Below are 18,441 nucleotides of genomic sequence, written 5' to 3'. Positions count from 1 at the left end.
CTGATATAGTCATATACAGCCTTTCACCAATTATACCTACCTAAATTGGCAAAATCATCTACGCAGTCTATTAGTGATTGTACTGGTAATCTAGATATGTTGCTAGTAGTAGTAAATAAAACACTAACAAAGAAATACAATATTAATAATTGACAAAACAGAGTATCGGTTTCAGCAGAGGGAGGTTGGTTGCTGAGGTTTATCATCTTCTTCTCCAGCTCCTTCTGTGTACACTCCATATTATGGAAGTGTTGTAGAAATAGTGGGGTGGTAGCTGCATGCTGTTGCAAAATAACTTCAGCGCCGTTGTCTGGAAGTCCAAGTATCAAAGAGACGTCTTTCCTGGTGAAGCTAATCTCCTTGTTATGAAAGATGAAGCATCTGACTTGCACGTCCCAATTGTCAAACATATTTTGAATAAGACTACGAATATTTACAATTTCAGGAATGGCTAATGCCCAAGCAAATGGGCTTCCATTGATCATCTCCAGCTGCCGGTCGGTTATGTGGAGTGATGATATAAACCCCTTGAAGTGAGGGTAGTTACTTTTCCAGTGCACTTTCTTGCGATATGCACGGGAAGCTGCAGTTCTTTGGCTCGCCATTTAGTTCTGTCAAACACAAACATAAGCTCATAATGCTACTCACTTCCCTTATGTGTAATCTCTATATTATAAACCATAATATAAACCCCGATACTGTTATTAGTAAGTAGTAACCAGACCCTAATACATTACCATGTCTATAATCTCTATATTATCAACCATAATATGAAACCGGAGACTGTTATAAGTAACCATAATCTAATACATTACAAGTTCTATAATCTCTCCTATATATATCAATGTGACTAGTTGTGCTTAACATGAGTACTCTACACATTGTAGCAGTTAGTGTCAAGTAGCTGCAACATATGTAAGAAGACAATAGAGACTGTAGTGGTTAAGCGAGTTGTTTCATTTTGTAGCAGTTCAACGACAAGAGCTACACCACGAAAGATATATATTTTTGTTTTAACCTCATTGATCCCTCAAAGTAAACCATCTTTGGTGAGCGACCTAAAAACATTAAACCCCTAGCAGCTAGGAGACGGTTCTCAACCCTAAATATTCAAAATATCCAAGTAGCCGAAGCTTTGGAACATAAACCTTAACATATTACTTACAATGAAGGCGAAGCTTCGAATGACACAAAGAACGTCACAGAACAGAGAGGTTGATTGATGAAGACTCCGTGGGCCACCGAACAACTATCGAAGAAATTTCTTCGAAATATTTGTCACACGGTGAGTTTAGAGTAAAAAACTTTGATCTATGAGGGTAAAAATGTATTTGAACATTATAAATATATATTATCACAATAATTGAAAAACTAACCGAACCAGCTCAGGCAGAGGAGATAATTTTAAAAACTTTTTTTTTTCATGTTGATAATCTGTGTATAATAAGAAAATCATGGTTACCAACAATAGGACTTACGAATTTAGCTGGCACATGTTTTGCCAGCTACATGTAGATGTAGCTGCTACAAGGTGTTGCAGTTATTAGCAGAGGTAGCTGCTACACCGCGTCGCAGCAAAGCAAATAAAATCAAAGGCACTGAAGCATCTGAAATATTTTTAAATCAAATATTAAGCAATTTTAATTAAAGACATGACCAGTAAATATTTTTGGGGTTAATCTTATTACAAAAATACTGCTACTAAAAATGGGCCTTACCACATTAGCTGCAACAAGTTGTGGCAGCTACATGTTGAGGTAACTGCTACAATGTGTAGTGCTTATTAGTCGAAGTAACTGCTTCAACGCGTGGCACAAAAACAAGGCAAAGCCGGTGTAACATCGCATCTTACATTTTCACATTTTTTTAGCAAGATGAAAACTCTGCTACTGGGTTAATCTTTGCTAGAAAATAGGCCTGCTAGAAGACCGACAAACCAACATTGTTGCTGAAAATAGAGGGTTAATGGCTAAAGTGTAGTGTTAATCTATGCTAGAAGATAGAGGGGCTAGAAATCCGACTAACCAAGTCAGCTGCTACAAGGTATGACAGCTTCATGCACAGTTAACTGTTATACGTTGTAGTAGCTTCCTCCCCATGAAGCTGCTACACCTTGTAGCAGCAAAATGAAAGTCCATCGGAGAGCAGGCGGTTGGTGCAGCCGACCTTTCACTTTCCCGGCAGGGGCCCAAGTGGTTAGCCGGACGACCTTCGACGAAGACGAGGGAGACGGAGGGAGTGAAGGAGAGAGAATTTCAATCAATCTGTAGCAGGAAAGGCGCTGAAGCAGTGAAATTTTTTTTTAAGAATAATTTTTGAATCGGGTTGATAAAGACAATATGAAAACTATGGGTACCGAGTACGTTAATCTCTGCTAGAAAATATCAAGGTAGCTGCTACAAGGTGTGGCAGCTTCATGCACAGTTAACTGCTACACGTTGTAGCAGTTTCCTCCCCATGAAGCTGCTACACCTTGTAGCAGCAAAATGAAAGTCCACCGGAGAGCAGGCGGTTGTTGGAGCCGTCGACCATCCAGGTCGTAGCATAAGTCCTTCCGACCTTCTACCATGACCAATCCAAGTCATATCCTACAAGCACAGTTTCATCAGTCGTAGTAGTTGATGCAACGGTTAGAAATGGGAGCAAAGTCGCGGTGCATCTTTATACAATTATTACAACTATTTTTATACCGATTTCACAAGGTAATAACGGTGTGGATTAAGAAATTAAATTGGAGTGAGGTGGTAGGATCTCACAGTAGACCTGCGATTGAAGACGCCGGAGCAACTTTCCGGCCGGGATCGCGAGGGACGAGTTTTGACGGAGGGATCGAGGGAAGGGGGGGGGGCGAGCGGCGAGCCAGACAAAAAATATTGAACTTTCCGGGGAAGCGTCAGGACGCCCGGAGGACGGACGCCAGAGGGGACCGGGAGCGAGGGAGAGAGAGCGGCGAGAGAGAGGGAGGGAGAGAGAGAGAGCGGCGAGGGAGATTTTATTTTTGGTAATAAGCGCCGCCGAAATTTTGAACAAAGGCGAGAAAGGGAGAGAGTAACTATTGTGGATTATTTTATTTGTAGTGAAATCGAGCTGGCGATGTCACGTCTGCGCGTCGCTCACGGTCGCACACAAAGCATCGCCCAGCATAACATTTCTCTCTCTCTCTCTCTCTCTCTCTATATATATATATATATATATATATATATATATACTTTTTCACCCACTTTCATAATTCATCATCTCGTTTTTTAAAAATTAATATAAATAAATAAATAAATAACATATACGTATTTGGACTTAAAAATAAAAAAGAGCCTTTAGGCTTTGACAGTGTAGGCAAGATATGACCACTCGGCTCCTACAGTAGTGGGCGTATGGATTCGACCTTGACGCTAATCAGCTCTCGTTCTCTAGTCTCACCGTGTAGCACTTTCGTCCTCACAATCTTTCCCTGGCGAGCAGACATCCAAGCTAGCCACCACGCCTGACGCCCGTCATGGTGGTAAGGGCTCGCAATCCCCTTCTCCTGTGACTCCTTCGCTGGCATCGAGTTCCAATCGACCGAAGCAGCGAGATTTCTGGGAGGAATGCGCGTCCGCCACAGCCGCGCCTTCCCCCTCCCGAATCAGGCGTCCGCATCTTCCTTGTCCATCCTCTTTCCACGGTGATTCTGATGTTTAGGATCACCAACGTCGCGGCTAGGGTCTTCAAGCGCCAAATCCACGCTCCTCGTCCTGGTGCCAGTGTATGCTGTTCACCGATTTTTATTCCAAATGTTTGATTATGATTAAGTATGTCTGTGTGCCATTGCTGAAAGTTGACGCTTACTTTTGTTGCCTCCTGGCATTGTCATTTTGGTTGCTAAAAGGATTTTTGTTTTGTGATGGTCTCTGTCACTGTAAGCAATCTTCGTTTGCTTGATTTTGGATTCCTCACTGTAGCCTTTTAAGCATTGTGCAAAACTTATAGTAACTACTGATCGCGGAGCCTTGTTATGGAATAACACGAAGACAAAAACGCTGAATTTGTCTTCACAAGGTTGACGCATATATTTTGCGTCATTTATTTATTTTTTAAAATTAAAATTAAAATTGTATAAGATAACTCCTTTTCACAATCACACTTACATGAAGTATGCTATACAGATTAGCAACAGAGGAACAAAATGAGCAAGTGCCCATTCTATTTCTTTTTGACTCTCAAGCATTATATGTCCTAGGAACAAAACTTGTGAAGAATAATCTGGTAATATGATAACATCTACATTTTCCACTTATTTTGGTTTGTATTTTTTTTTTAATTTTTTATTTTAGTAAAACCTTGGCTACCCTTTTTTTGGTTAGTATTGTTCAAACTACTAGATTCAACAGACTTATATTGTTGGTTTTATGTTTCTTAGATAAACAAATTATCTGTACAAATTTCACCCTTTTTGCAGATTAACTTTGTTAGACAATTTTACGAGAATCTTGTTCCTGGCTCTACTATATGTGATATTGATTGTCCAGATCATTCATTTCGGAAGTTCACAGATGATGGGCAGTACCTTGTTAGTGTCAGCAGGAACATGCAGGATATCATAGTTTTCAGACCTAAATGGTTGTCATATTCATTCAAGGGAGAAAATTGTGATCACCAAACCTTGACTCAGAAAGCGAAGAAGTTCGACAGTTTCTTTACTCATCTGTACAGTATATCACTAGGATCCAGCAATGAATTCATTTGCAAGGAATTCTTTCTTTATCTGGAGAACCATCAGTTTGGCTTATTTGCAACATCAACCACACAAACTCATGAAGTTCCTCCTATTGAGGGGGCAATTCATGGACTTCCTTCAATAGACAAAATAACTTTTCACCTTGTAAGGTACTTAGCTACTCAGGGAATACTTTCTATTTTCCATGCTCATTTCTTAATTTGTCTAGCTGCTCAATATCTCATCTTTTAGTTTCATAATATTCTTGACAGACTGAATGATGGAGTGGTAATGGACGAGAAATCTTTTTGCAATGACTATGTCAACTTAGTGCATAACATGGGGGTTTTCTTGTATGAAAATTTGTTGTGTATATTGTCCTTAAGACATCAGACAATACATATCCTCCAAGTTCGTGATTCAGGAAATCTATTTGATGTACGAAGGATTGGCCCATTCTGCCTAGAGGATGATGAACTATTTCTTAACTCTAATTCTCAGGTGCATTGCCTTTTCTTCTACTTCTTTAAAATCAGTATGCCTGGCTTAATGAGTGTTTGGAAATTTTGTGCTCTTCAAAATGGACATGGTTATATTCTCTTTATTTCATTTAAGATATTAATTTTGATGTTATATAATCTAGGAATAGCTGCAATAGTCAGGACCCTGTCATGCGCTTGAAGATCTGCTGATTATATAGATTCCATGTTCTCTGCACTCAAGTCTAAATCTATTTGCATCCTCAGTGTTGGGGATGACTATGCTGAGAGTCATCAAGAGGGAAGCAAACAAGTGTAGGATGCAACATCAACAGGAAAACAATATAGAAAATAGCAATCTATAAAGGCAATAACTCAGGAACAGCCAATGAAGTAGATCAGGAGAGGAAGCCTTGGAATTGGTGTCATGGAATTGGTGGCTCTGATACCACCATGTTAGTAGTAAAAAATATTGAGCTATTGTCATTTGACATATGCACCTTTGTGATTTGTATGTTCAAAATTATACCCATAACTATCTACATGTGGGTCCTTAATAATTATATTTGGGATTTAGTGATTATGAAAATAACAACATAAGAAAGCTTCATAAGTACAACTTGTTACTAACTCTGGTAATATGGAGGTGTGCCAACTTTAGTATATAGACATCTGTCAAGCTTACACTTGGTTCAATTCACGTCACCCTAGTGCTAACACCTCACCTAAGCACTATCATTTTTGAACATCAGAGGGCATAGTTGAGATGCAAATAAAGCTTCACCTTGTAACAGCTCAAAACATTTCCTTGTTAATTGAAAGGGGCGAACTAGAATAAGATGATGATTGTCAAAGGAATTAATTGGCCTTTTAAAGCCAGCAGATTATATCCACTGGTTGGCCATTTAAAGGTAGAAAATTATATGCATTAGTTGGCCATTTATAGTCAGCAATTACCATTTAAAATCAGCAAATTATTAGTTGGCCATTTAAAACAGCATATTATACGCATTGTATTAGCTTTGCCAACTATCTTTAACGATTGTAAATCGTTTATTCTCTTTTTAATTAGCATATACTAGCTGTAAGCTATCCTTTGGAACAAATCTAGATATGATAGTTTAGCTATTCTAAAGAGAAGCCTCGAATTGAAGGGGACTTTTCTTGCTCAAAGCTCTCTAAGTTTTTTTTAATGATAAAGTTAATTTTTTGGTTTCTTGAAGGCTAAAAGAAGATGATTGTATATTTTTTTACTCATTATAGAGGATGGGCTGTAGATGACAATATCCTATCACGAGTCAAGTTCTCAGTGGAGGAGAATGATGCAAAAATATAGTTTTTTTTTTTTTTGCTATTTTATAAACATATCAGTTCAATGAAATAAATTAGTTTTTGGTCTGGATTATGAACCTATAATAGTTTAATTATTTCTAGTTTTATGGTTAAAGAAATTCAGTTTCTTTTACACTGAATCTCAGCCACATGAAATTGCTATACGAGGCAAACTGATTTATCCCTGTATTAAGTCATGTGAGAATGTTTGCTGATGACACATGGTACTTGCTTGTGTTACGGAGATGTTTCTTGAAGATAAAGTTCCTATAAATCAGAAATGTGGAGTATGGTTTCTATCAGAATGGGAAGTTGTCACTACACATTTTATTCAGACCCCCAAAACCGATATATTATAACCATTATGGTGACTTATGTTGACTCTGGCCTTCCAAAGGCTGCCCAACTATAGGAATGCTGACCCATGTGATTAACCTATAAGGGGAAGACCCCACTCCTTTAGCATAAGAATGTTTACAGACATGAAACCCATGTGCCCTTTTTAATTTCACATCTGATAATATCATAATAATTTGGCAATAAACATTAAAAATTTTAAATCCAAATTTCATTGTGTTTTTTCTATTTTTGCATTATGTTGGCAAGAATTGATGTTTCTTCAGTGTGCCGGAATTAATAAAAGCAGGCCTCAGGAATTTGTTCATCAGTCAAATAACGATATTCATCACCAGCAGGTTACAGAAGCAAATTCTTTCATTTCTGGTATCAAGCAACGTCTGCTTTCCTTTATTTTTAGAAAAGCATGGAATGAAGAACCAGATCCATCCTTGGTACACCCCCTTTTTGGGAATCAATCAAGTTTCTTTGTATTACAATTGCTTGTATGATTAGACTTGTTAACATCTACTCGTTCTTATTGATCGAAACTAGCACATTTACCTGGAAATTCAAAATGGAATGCAAACAATCAAAAGATACCTTAACATGCCCAAATGATAAAAATAAAGCTAGAATATTAGTACTAAATCACAATGGTCTGCTCCATTATAAAGTTAGTAGCTTATTTGTAGTTTTCTTTCAGTTACCCTATTTTTTTTTATACCACTAGTTATCACTCCTAGCTTATCAACTGCATGCTGACTTATCATTGAATTTTTTTGTCCTATGATTTGAAATTGTGGAAAGACACTGTTTCCATCGGGCCTTCAACTGGTATTCACACAACATTTTCAGCTAAGTGCCTAAACATGGTTCTTCTGTAAATGAAAATCAGCATGTTTTCTTTTTTAAACGAGCATTACACATCAAGTGGTTACTGATTAATAAATAACAGTTGAGTGGTCAGAGAGTGTTTCTTAATGGATCTAATAATATGAGTTCTTTAATTGCAATATGATGGGTTTGAAAAATGTTTCATGCGGTTTTATGTTGTGATCAACAACAGTGCATATGCACATGAGCTGCCATTGTGCAGTCAGAACTGATTTCCAGTTAAATTAAGAGGCAAGCTGAAGGGCAATTCCGTTCTATTTAAATTTTCCATACAAAAAAAAATTATACAAGTACAGAACTATTCCTAGCAACCCGCACGTTCGATCAGACAAGTGTTTGATCAATCAAGCAAGTTCTTGAATGATCAAAGCACATCTTGATTGAAGTACAAGATCGCTGGCCTCTTGTGTTGGTATTCAAAATCGATATCCAAAATCGACACGAAGAAAACAAAAACAATTACGCAGCGGAATTAAAGAACTAGTTGTACCTTTCTTCGTACTAAAGACCTCTTGATCTTTTGCCGTATTCCTCTCCTCTTCTTGGACATCGTGTGGGCGACGATCTACCAAGACAACACCACCCTTCTTTTCTTCTCTTCTAAACCGTCGGCCACAAAAGAAGTCTCTAAGATGGGGCATCTTCTAATCTTTTTCCTTCTCTTCCTTTTCTTCTTCTTCCTCTTCTTCTTCTCTTCCTCCTCTTCTTCAAGCCGCCGACCACCAATGGATGGGAAGAGGTGCCGGTCACCAAGGGAGAAGGGGAACCGTCGGCCCTAGCCAAGGTGGAGGAGGAAACCGCCGACCCTTTGCAAGGGAGAGGTTGGCGCCGACCCTAGGTGGGGAAGAAGGTGGTGCTGGCCACAAGGGGAGAAGAGAATTGATTGTGCCGCCGGCCCTAGCAAGGGAAGAGGGGGCGACAACCACAGGGAGAGAAGGGAGTTGTGGAGAATTAGAAAGTTAGGCTTTAGGGGCCACATCCTACTCCTTTTTATACACTTGTCGTCGATTACAAGGAAAGAAAAATTAACAAAATTTTGTTTAGAAAAAATCTAAACAAACTATGTTAAACCAAACCAAGTTAAGTTAAATTAAACCAAGTTAAGTTAAACCAAACCAAGTTAAGTTAAATTAAACCAAGTTAAGTTAAATCAAACCAAGTTAAGTTAGACCAAACCAAGTTAAGTTAAACCAAACCAAGTTAAGTTAAATCAAACCAAGTTAAGTTAAACCAAACCAAGTTAAACCAAACCCGGTTATGGATGAGTGGATGCGAGGTTTTATATATATAGATGCTACAACAGGGACCTAGAGGAGGAATTGGTTTAGGTCTCCCGATAGGCTTGGGTTTCCCGTGTTCGCCCGAACACCCAACTCAAGTCCATCAATAATAACCTATATCACTAAAGGGTTATCATTGAACTACCGCACCAATCTCATATTACAATATGGATTCCTTATTATGAGTGTGTTAATCTCCCCGTGTTTAAGATATCGTATGTCCGTTAATTAAATGAGTTACTGACAACTCAGTTAATTAACATCTGAGTCCAAGAGTAGTACCACTCAACTTTATTATCATGTCGGACTAAGTCCACCTATAGGGTTTACATGATAATCCTTATGAGCTCCTCAAGGGGACATCATCAACCTAAATAATTAGGACACAGATTCCTTCTATAATCAACAATACACCATATAAATAATACTATCTCCCAACTCATCGGGCCTATTGATTTAACGGATAAATCTCACCCATTGATAAGTCAAAGAAATAAATACTAAGTATACGTGCTTGTTATTATATAGGGATTAAGAGGACGCACATCCATAATAACAGAGGTTCTGTTCTTTTATGTAATCAGTATAAATCGAACAACCTCAAATGGTTCTGCTCAATTCACACATAGTGTACTAGTGTAATTTTATAGTCAAGACAGACTAATACCAAATTACACTATAACCATTCCAATGGTTTGTCCCAATCCATCTTGGTTGTGAGCTACTATTTATAATTTATAAGGAACCGATAACATGATCGTCTGTGACACCACACACCATGTTATCTACAATATAAATTAAATGGACAACTGCATTGACATATATAGAAATATAAAATGCAGACATTTGACCAAAGTGATTCTCATTTCAAAATATTTCAAAACAGATGTTCATACAAAAGCTAGGCTTATAGTACACATCCCTACACAAGCTGCATAGTGCATTGAGTTGTCTCAAAAAAAATGGAATGCATTTCAGGAAGATGATCTCTCTCTTCTTCTATCCAATGCAAATATAAAGAATCGACAACAGATAGGAGATTAGTTAGCTACAAAATGATACTTGTTTAATAAAGTAACTGGTAAGCATTAAAGGGAGAAAATACTAAAGAAAGGAAAGGAAATAGAGAGCAAAGAATGTTTGTACCCACATAAAGCATAAAACACTAAATTGCAATGTTGGGCCCTGAGAAAAGAACATGAGGAACTTGTGAATGTTCTGTCCTGGTTCATTGCTCAGCAGCTGCTTGGAATATGATCTCTGAGGCTAACCACAACCAATTGCTCTTCAAAACATTTCTTGTATCTCATCCATACTTCCGGAACCTTCATATTCTGATGATTTCAGAATTTATTGCAACCAGAATTTCTAGTCTAATTGCTATAATACAGCTATCCTTGACCTTCACTAGCCTTAGGAACCAGAGAGGTCACATGTCTAATTTCTAGTCCAGGCTTTTTGCTTGTGTGTAGCAACACACTCATGCAGCCTTGCATGCAGAATTGTTGCGATGCAACATTGTTGATTCTGGTGGAAGATTGCAGTGGACAAAAATGCTGTCCCTTTCAGAACTACAAAGCATAGTAGTTTTAATCCTTCATATTGTAGGAACATTGGTGCGAACAGAAAATAATACGAAAATCACCCACATGAATCCTTTTCTTGAGGTAGCTGCATAAGAACATTAGTCTGGAAGTGCTGATAACATTTTACTTGATTGTCTGGTGCAGGATCATTTACCATAATAACCTTAAAGTATGGTGTAAGTATATAGCTAAGGAGCGAAGGTTGAATGGTGAAAAAGGAAGGAGAAAAACAGATAACTAGGCAACCACAACTATAGTTTCCCAAGCAATTATAAGAAAGAGAAGTCAGAGATTTACACTGAAAGTTGAAAGACTTGGCAACACCTTGCATTCAAAGAAAATTTAGTACAAAACCCATATATAGAATCCTCGGTGGACATATGTACTTGGGGGCTAAGTAAATTTGGAGATCATAAAACTTAAGATTTAAAGAAAAATCAAGAACTAAGAAATTACAATGTTGTGACCCCACTATTATAACTAATTTATTGTCTCTTACGCAATTCAAAATACTTGAATCTAAAACATTTAGAAAAGAAACATCTTTAGATTTTAAACCTGATTGAAATTGAAATTTTGTCAAAATTATAAAGTTAGCCTTGTTGTGATTTTTGCTTTTATGACGTTTTTTTGATTCAGTTCTTCTTGGTATATAATTTGCATCATTGTCATAAACCCACTATGGTATGTTAAAGTCTGGCTTCTTGGTATATAATTTGCATCATTGTCATAAATCCTCTAAGGTATGTTAAAATTTGGGAAGTCTTATAAAGATGAATCTTGGGAAGCATTGTTTAAATTAAGTCTTCATACAGTCTTGTTCATATAAGAGGAAAAATTGACAATGGAGAACATGGTAGGAATGGCAGCTTAGAAATCTGTGCATCATTAAGAGATGAAACTGTTGGCTTCACTGATTGGAAGTGACATAATACATTATAGTTTAATTTTCTAACTTTTTTACTTGCACAGCTTTTTCTGAAATCAGAAAACACAGTAAACAGAGAACTTTGAAAATTTCAGATACTCGCCTTTTGATCTATAATTTATCTCTATGACATGTATTTGATACTGAAATTGTTGGTAGAAAAATGCTAAATTTAAATATTGTTCTCCAGAGGGTTCAACATCTTAAGAAGAAGTTCTATTATCTCTTCCAAGATTATCTTGATCTCATCATGTTGAAGGTATCCACTAAGTTTTTTTTGGAAGTTTTATGGATCTTCAAATTGAGCACTGTCATATTTGGACGTTTCATAGCTCTATATCTGGAGAAACTGGACCTTTTATTTGAATGCTTACTTCTTTTGACATTTTATTTGACTTGGTGACATCACACGAAATCTTCAAGTCTTTGTGTAGAAGTACTACTCTCTTCATTACCTGCTTATCTTTCTTGCTCCAGCTTCTGGATACTCTGACTCCCAATCTTCTCCCCACCCTCCCCTTCATGCTATTTTTCCTAGTCATTCTATTTGAAGCTGTAACACTTGGGGTACTCAGCAGGTTCAATTTTTGGATCGTCAGCATCTTCTTTTGAAGTTTGGCAGTACTGATGGTGGTGTAAGCATTTATACCATGTCATTTACATTGGGCAAAAGTTTTAGTTGTTTTATTTTATATTTTAACATGGGATCTGTGGCAAACAACTGTCCTAATACATCTAATAATTTAGGTTCGGAATTCTGATCATCATCCAGCATTCTTTGCTGTTTATAACATGGAAACTACTGAGATTGTTGCATTTTATCAGGTAAATGACCTTTCATTAATGTTATCATTAGATATGATTCTTGATTTCATAACAATTTACTTTTGGCAGAATTCATCTGAGGAACTATATTCCTTGTTTGAGCGGTTCTATGACTATTTTCATGCGGACTCGAGAGAGTCTGTGCATGCTAATTTCATTTCTTCACACTCCAATAATATTCATGCTCTTGAACAACTGCAAAGCATGAAAAGCAAAGCAAGCGGCTTCTCACAGGTGAACCTCATCCCACAAAGTTTCGTAATAAATCTGCACAAATATGTGAATCTGAATATTGACAATCTGAAGTTCCGACATGAGAAGACTAGCAAAACGTGATTTACTGATTTTAATAATCAGGACTATACATAGTTCAGGATACTTGCTAATTTTTCTCATACATCTATCTGTTGCTTGTGGAGCCAAAAGGACTGTACTATTCAAACACTTGTTTATCTGTTTACACCCACGCACACCAGGTCAATCTGCTAAGGTTATATTGCTCAAAGGTCCATAACTCTATCGAACACGATGTCTACTGTCAGATGGTGGTTCAAATTAAGGGGGAGCAGGTGTGCTGTTGGAATCCGGATTCTCTTTAACACAAACTTAAAGACCTCAGTAGGCCCAGTTCGATTGAGTCTGAGGTCGTTGAAATGAGTTAGTGATTCATAGCTGAGTCAACTGGCTCAACATAAGTTTAGGCCTAAATTGAGCCCAGTTCAAGCCAAAAGCCAATATTAAACCCAATCAACTTGATTACTACCTTATAATTTCTAATTAGAACTCCAAAAGCCCTAATTAAGTCAATTAAGGTGTCATACTGAGGTTAAATAGATTAATTGATCTCCTACTTAGATTTTAATTAATGTGACGCATAACATTCTTCCATCTCAAATCTCTTATAAGTAAGCCTGATCCTCAAAGAATTCAAATCATATTTTTGGAGTCATTTCTCCAATTATTTTCATTTTACTTTGGAGCAACACACTCAACCTCACTTCTGCTGCATTGCTGGAATCAAATACTCATCTCATTAACCCTGAATATATAATATCATATCAATATCATTCCACACATTAGTTTACCCATCAAAATGATGGAACCACTAGTTAACAAGATTAAATAATGATAGATTTCAGATCATCGAAATCTGCACACAGAGATCATAAAATCATAGAGATCCATATTCTCTATCAAAAACAGAATCATAAGCCAAAATCGATCAAGTAGATATTGTTGGTCATCGTTCACATCTAATGCCTTACTGATCATAAGTCAAACTAATGAACAATCCAGCACTCACATCTTAAATCTAGGATTAAAAAAATAAATCACAGATCACTTTTGGAATCATAAATGGGTAGGATGGTTATGATCCTAGCAACAGGTGACCAAATAATGGTTGACCCAGTTGGGGCATAATCCCTCAGGATCAATGAAGCTGTATCGTGACAACGAAGCTGCCATGCACATAGCCTTTGATATAATATTCCATGAAAGGATGAAGCAAGTAGACAAGTACAATTGTATATAGCTGTAACTAGTTGGGTCTTCATAATATCTTTGAATCAGCTTGAGCAAGCGATGTTTAATATTCTAGGGCATAAATTGTATATTTACAGTAATGAATAAAAAATACAAGTGGAGTGGACTAGCTGAGAAAAAGTAATCTTATTTTCCCTCTAATAGGTGTCAACTTCAGTTTTTTAGGAAAACAAGAAGGAAGAGGTAATGCATTTGGGTGCCCTTAATATTGGAGAATTGCACTAACAAACATATGTACTTGTTCCTTCATACAAAAAGAAAGGTATCCACATTCTACCCTAGGAAGATGTTGAATCAGGATATTGCAAAATATCTTCGTCAAATATTTTTTCTTTCTTTTCAGATAAAAGGTTGCATGAGATGTGTACATATGATGTATAGATCGCTGCAAATTGTTTATTTATTTGATGTAGTTTATGTATGTTTTTTTATTTTTATTCTTTTTTCTTAATTTGTGACATTATTATATTAATTCAATTTATTAATCCTTTTAGCCTCCTAGATGATTATCACAATAAGCAACATATTTCTGCCTAAATTTTGATTGAATGACTAGGTCATGATGTTCATGAGACTTGAGAGGCCATTTTTGCATGGATCTATAATTTTTTTTCTTTATCAAACATCTTAATCGGTTATATTTTCTCTTAACTGAACAAAATATTTGTTTTTTGCACTAATAAATTGCAGGCTAGAAACAAGGTACTGTTGTTTCTTGAAAAGTTTAAACCTCATAATCCAATTTCATTATTTTTTTGCAGTATGTGAAAAAAATGTTGGGCACACTGCCATACACTTGTCAATCACAAAGCCCTTCACCGTATTTTGATCTCTCACTCTTTCGCTACGACGAAAAGGTTTGACCTTTTAGTCTATGTTATCTTCATAAGTATGCTAAATTTTCTCTTACTTAGATTAGTGTAACATTGTTTGTTCTTTTGGTTTTATTTTCTTTATAGTAGCTATTATTCTGTAAGAAATATTGATTTGTGGTACAAATTACCAATGGTTCATCAGGTACTTTAGTAGAGAGCAGAAGCTACGTATATTATTTACTGTAGTTATTTGTAGCTATGTGTGTTTTACTTTCTATTATTTGCAAGGATTTATTTGCAACTGACTAGATGACTTGAATGAAAACTAGCAGCAGGACCATGGTATATACCAAGCAATCTGTAGTTTTAAACCTAAGGTTTTGATTGAAGATCAAAATTATCCTAGGCATAGCTACTCAATAATTAGTGTTTTTAAGATAGTTTGGCCACTTTGATGGTTGACTTTGAGAACTTTGACAACACTCTTTTTGATATTTTAGCTAAATTTTGTGGATCTCTCATAGATTATTATGCGGTGATGAAGAGGGGCCCCACCAGTCGGTCAAAGTGGAAGAAAAGTAGTAGACGTGGAGTTCAAAGTCAGAGCAGTCAAAGACCCCGACCCAGGAAACAAATCAATTAAGCCGAGCGTCGGCATAGTCTATCCTGCGCTCACTCGGTTGCCCCAGTCGGGCCCAAATGACTGCTCTAGAAAACTCATGATTAAAGTTGATAACCAAGCAGCAACTCCCTCAGACCGCTACTCCCGAGCGGAAGACATGTTCGGTCGAACCAAGGGTAGCCCTCCGACATACAGCCGAATGGAAACAGGACAATGGTTCTATGCATTATGTCCGGACGGGGATTACTCGACCGACTAGCAGCCAGTCAGCCACATGTGGACCCACGAAATATCCCATCATATCCTTTTGGGAATTTGTACCGCTGACAGCAAAGCATGTCCAGCAGGCAAATCGTACTTTAGAAGCGTTTAGGTTGTCACATCAGAAAGTTGCATAGCTTCTTAAGAAATGATGTCAGAGGTACTTTTTGACTTGTCTTTTCCTAGGTAGGAAAACATGTCTATGCTTTGAGATGCGTGCACGAATGCTAGTGACACTATAAAAGGAGGTTCCCACCTACAAGCGAAGGTATGCCCAACTTCATTTTCTACATGCTCTTGTTACAATTCTCCATCTTTTCTATTCGCCGGAAATTGACTTGAGTGTCAGAGGGTCATCGCTGGGAAACCCTTCCCGGCCCGACAGTAACGACTTTGTGTTGCATGCTTGTGTGGAGTTTTCGTTTCGTTAACTTTCCGGTCACATCCTCAGTTTGCCACCTTCTCCGTTTTTGGACAAGATCAAATTATATTCTAGAATGATTAGTGCAGCTGTACCATCCTTTGGTATATGGAAGTCTTTGATGTGATTGTCCTCCTTTAGAGTTGTTAGAAAGTATGGTCAGATTCAAAAGGAATATATACAGATTCAGTTCTCATCACGAAGCCTGCTAAGATTAAGAAAACCTCAAGTCACATGCACTTGAGATATGTTCATGTTGCACATGTTCCTGGAAAGGGCTGTCTTTATTTTGTCAGTATGGTCTAGAATTGATACCTTATCTAAAATAGAAAAATATTTAAGGCGTGAAAAATGAAGGGAAGTTTATTCCATGTAACCTGATATACATGTGCTAGGCCTTCATACTAGCATTATGTAGTCGGACTAAATATTGAGTCATATTACAGACAGATTCAGTATACAATATTGCATATGGCATATGGCTATAATCTTAATTGAATAATCTTTGAGTCATGGGAACCCAGCCAAAGTTACTGATTTGAATTAAATTAACAACTAGAGGAATGTGACTCTATAATTTATTGTTTATATTCAATTTAATGCACAACTAGAAGTGTTGAACTTATGCTTAGACTTATCTAAAAATTATGAAAACAAGGTGTCAAAACTGTCCATCATTTGACTGTTCAATTATCCGTTTTGCATATTGAAGTTCATGCTTCTTTATAAGCATTAATTGTCTGCAATTTGGCAGATGTTTGAGGTTAGGCTATGATTGCATTTTTTTTTAATTAATTGAGTGGGAGATGTAATCCATCTATGTAATGGTTTGTTCATCTTGATGAAAAATTTTAATTGATTGTTTTAATTGGAGTTATTAAAAATATGATAAGAAAATAAATTTACAAGGATTGATATGTCTATGCCAATGCCATACGCATTAGGATGATGCATAGACATTAGGCAATATTCTGATGTTGTCCTGCCTGATTATGAATTGGGTTTACTGGTTTCACAAACTTGGCAGTTTGCAGACGAGCTGATCTTCTTGGCTACATCTCTCCATGATTTTCTGAACCTTGATCCTCAGCATACTGGCAATTTATTTGTAGTGATACTTCACATTTCTATGATTTTCATTCATTTTAAATGGATGGTTTAAGTTGATTTGGTAATGCAATGCACTTTTATTTTCTTGAAACTAGTTTTTGAATGTAACAGCAAGCAATTCATTTTGGTTGACCTGCAGGATATGAATTTTATTTATTTCATTTTATTTTATTGTATCTATGTTTTCTCTCAATTTGCATGTTCAGTTCGATCATTGTTGTTTTGATCTACTTCTTATATATGTGGCGTTGCAATTCCGTTGGTAGTTGATTTCCTCCACAGACCGACATAGGCACTCTACTGATCATCCAATAAAATTTATTTCAAGAAGGCAACCAAATGTCCCAAAATTCAAGATAAAGACAGGTAAACTACGTTCTATCACATAATGCAAAGTTTAACTTGAGATTTTGAACATTGGATGAGTGCATACAATTTACACTAAAGAGGGCCCCAATATGGTCTTATAATACCGGTGTACTTAACCAAAGTGTTTGTTTTCTCATTCACAGTAGTGTTTTGGTGAAGTATGAAATAAACTAATTGATGTATAATTTCTTGATTCATTATCTGCACTGATACAATTTGGGTAATATATTACTTAGCCCTTCCTTTCAAAATCCTTTTAGTTCTTAGGATTTATGATGTTTCTGTTATACATATGTATGCAAATGATAGATCATGTGTCCTTAGATGTTTTATTTGGCTATCTGATTTCAACAACTTGAAAAATGCCCTGAGACCTTTTCTGGAGAGCAAAGTGATCATACATGTATTGTGTCATGATAAACACATTGTTGATTATCTGAATCAATGAGATCATTCTAACATGGACTTACACCACAGTGATTCTTTGTATGTAGGACTCGATACCGGTGGTGCGGACAACAGGGTGAAGCGGTCCTCTTTCCTATTCCACCCTTACTGGCCTCTTGTGCTTTCGATCCAGCAGACGTACATGCAACCGACAGTTGTGAACATTCATCTGAGGCTGTGAACTACATGATCACTTCTCTCTTAAAGGCTGGAATTCCACAAAGCTTCTTCCAAGGCTAAACCACTGAAATCTCTGCCCCCATACAAATACAATTTTATGGTTTATGAGAGAGGAGGGGGAGTATTAGACGATCATAGGGTCATAATTTATACTATAGCAGGTAAAAGTTCATCGTGTAATTTCCAATAAACTTTTGTTCAGATAGAAATTTAGAAAGAAATTAATTAATCGTATGCATTGTACTTGTTAACTGTCTAATTAACTAGATTCTATAAATTTGCCTCTAGTCATGGAGTTGATCTATTGTTACTGAA

At 36.7% G+C, this 18,441-nt stretch overlaps 1 protein-coding gene across 8 annotated transcripts; it reads left to right on the top strand.

Moving 5' to 3' along the window:
- Positions 1-3,371: 3,371 nt before the first annotated feature.
- LOC121988900 (light-mediated development protein DET1-like) lies at positions 3,372-18,385 on the top strand. 8 transcript variants are annotated; one of them, XM_042542615.1, is made up of 11 exons: positions 3,372-3,742; positions 4,506-4,863; positions 4,966-5,194; positions 7,128-7,295; positions 11,722-11,790; positions 12,107-12,166; positions 12,279-12,356; positions 12,426-12,590; positions 14,663-14,758; positions 17,397-17,496; positions 17,994-18,385. In XM_042542615.1, exons 2-11 carry the CDS (start codon positions 4,565-4,567, stop codon positions 18,125-18,127), a joined length of 1,398 nt encoding a protein of 465 aa, XP_042398549.1. In that variant the 5' UTR covers positions 3,372-3,742; positions 4,506-4,564; the 3' UTR covers positions 18,128-18,385. The 8 variants fall into 8 exon arrangements, with proteins under 8 accessions (XP_042398549.1, XP_042398541.1, XP_042398545.1 ...); XM_042542607.1 differs by having other exon boundaries at positions 4,436-4,863; XM_042542611.1 differs by having other exon boundaries at positions 3,373-3,742; positions 4,436-4,863; positions 7,200-7,295.
- The last annotated feature ends 56 nt before the right edge of the window (positions 18,386-18,441 follow it).

This window comes from Zingiber officinale, chromosome 6B, assembly GCF_018446385.1.
Source record: "Zingiber officinale cultivar Zhangliang chromosome 6B, Zo_v1.1, whole genome shotgun sequence".
In the NCBI taxonomy this organism is placed as follows: Eukaryota; Viridiplantae; Streptophyta; class Magnoliopsida; order Zingiberales; family Zingiberaceae; genus Zingiber; species Zingiber officinale.
The sequence above is the reverse complement of the archived record's forward strand: the minus strand, read 5'-3'. Positions and strand labels throughout refer to the sequence as shown.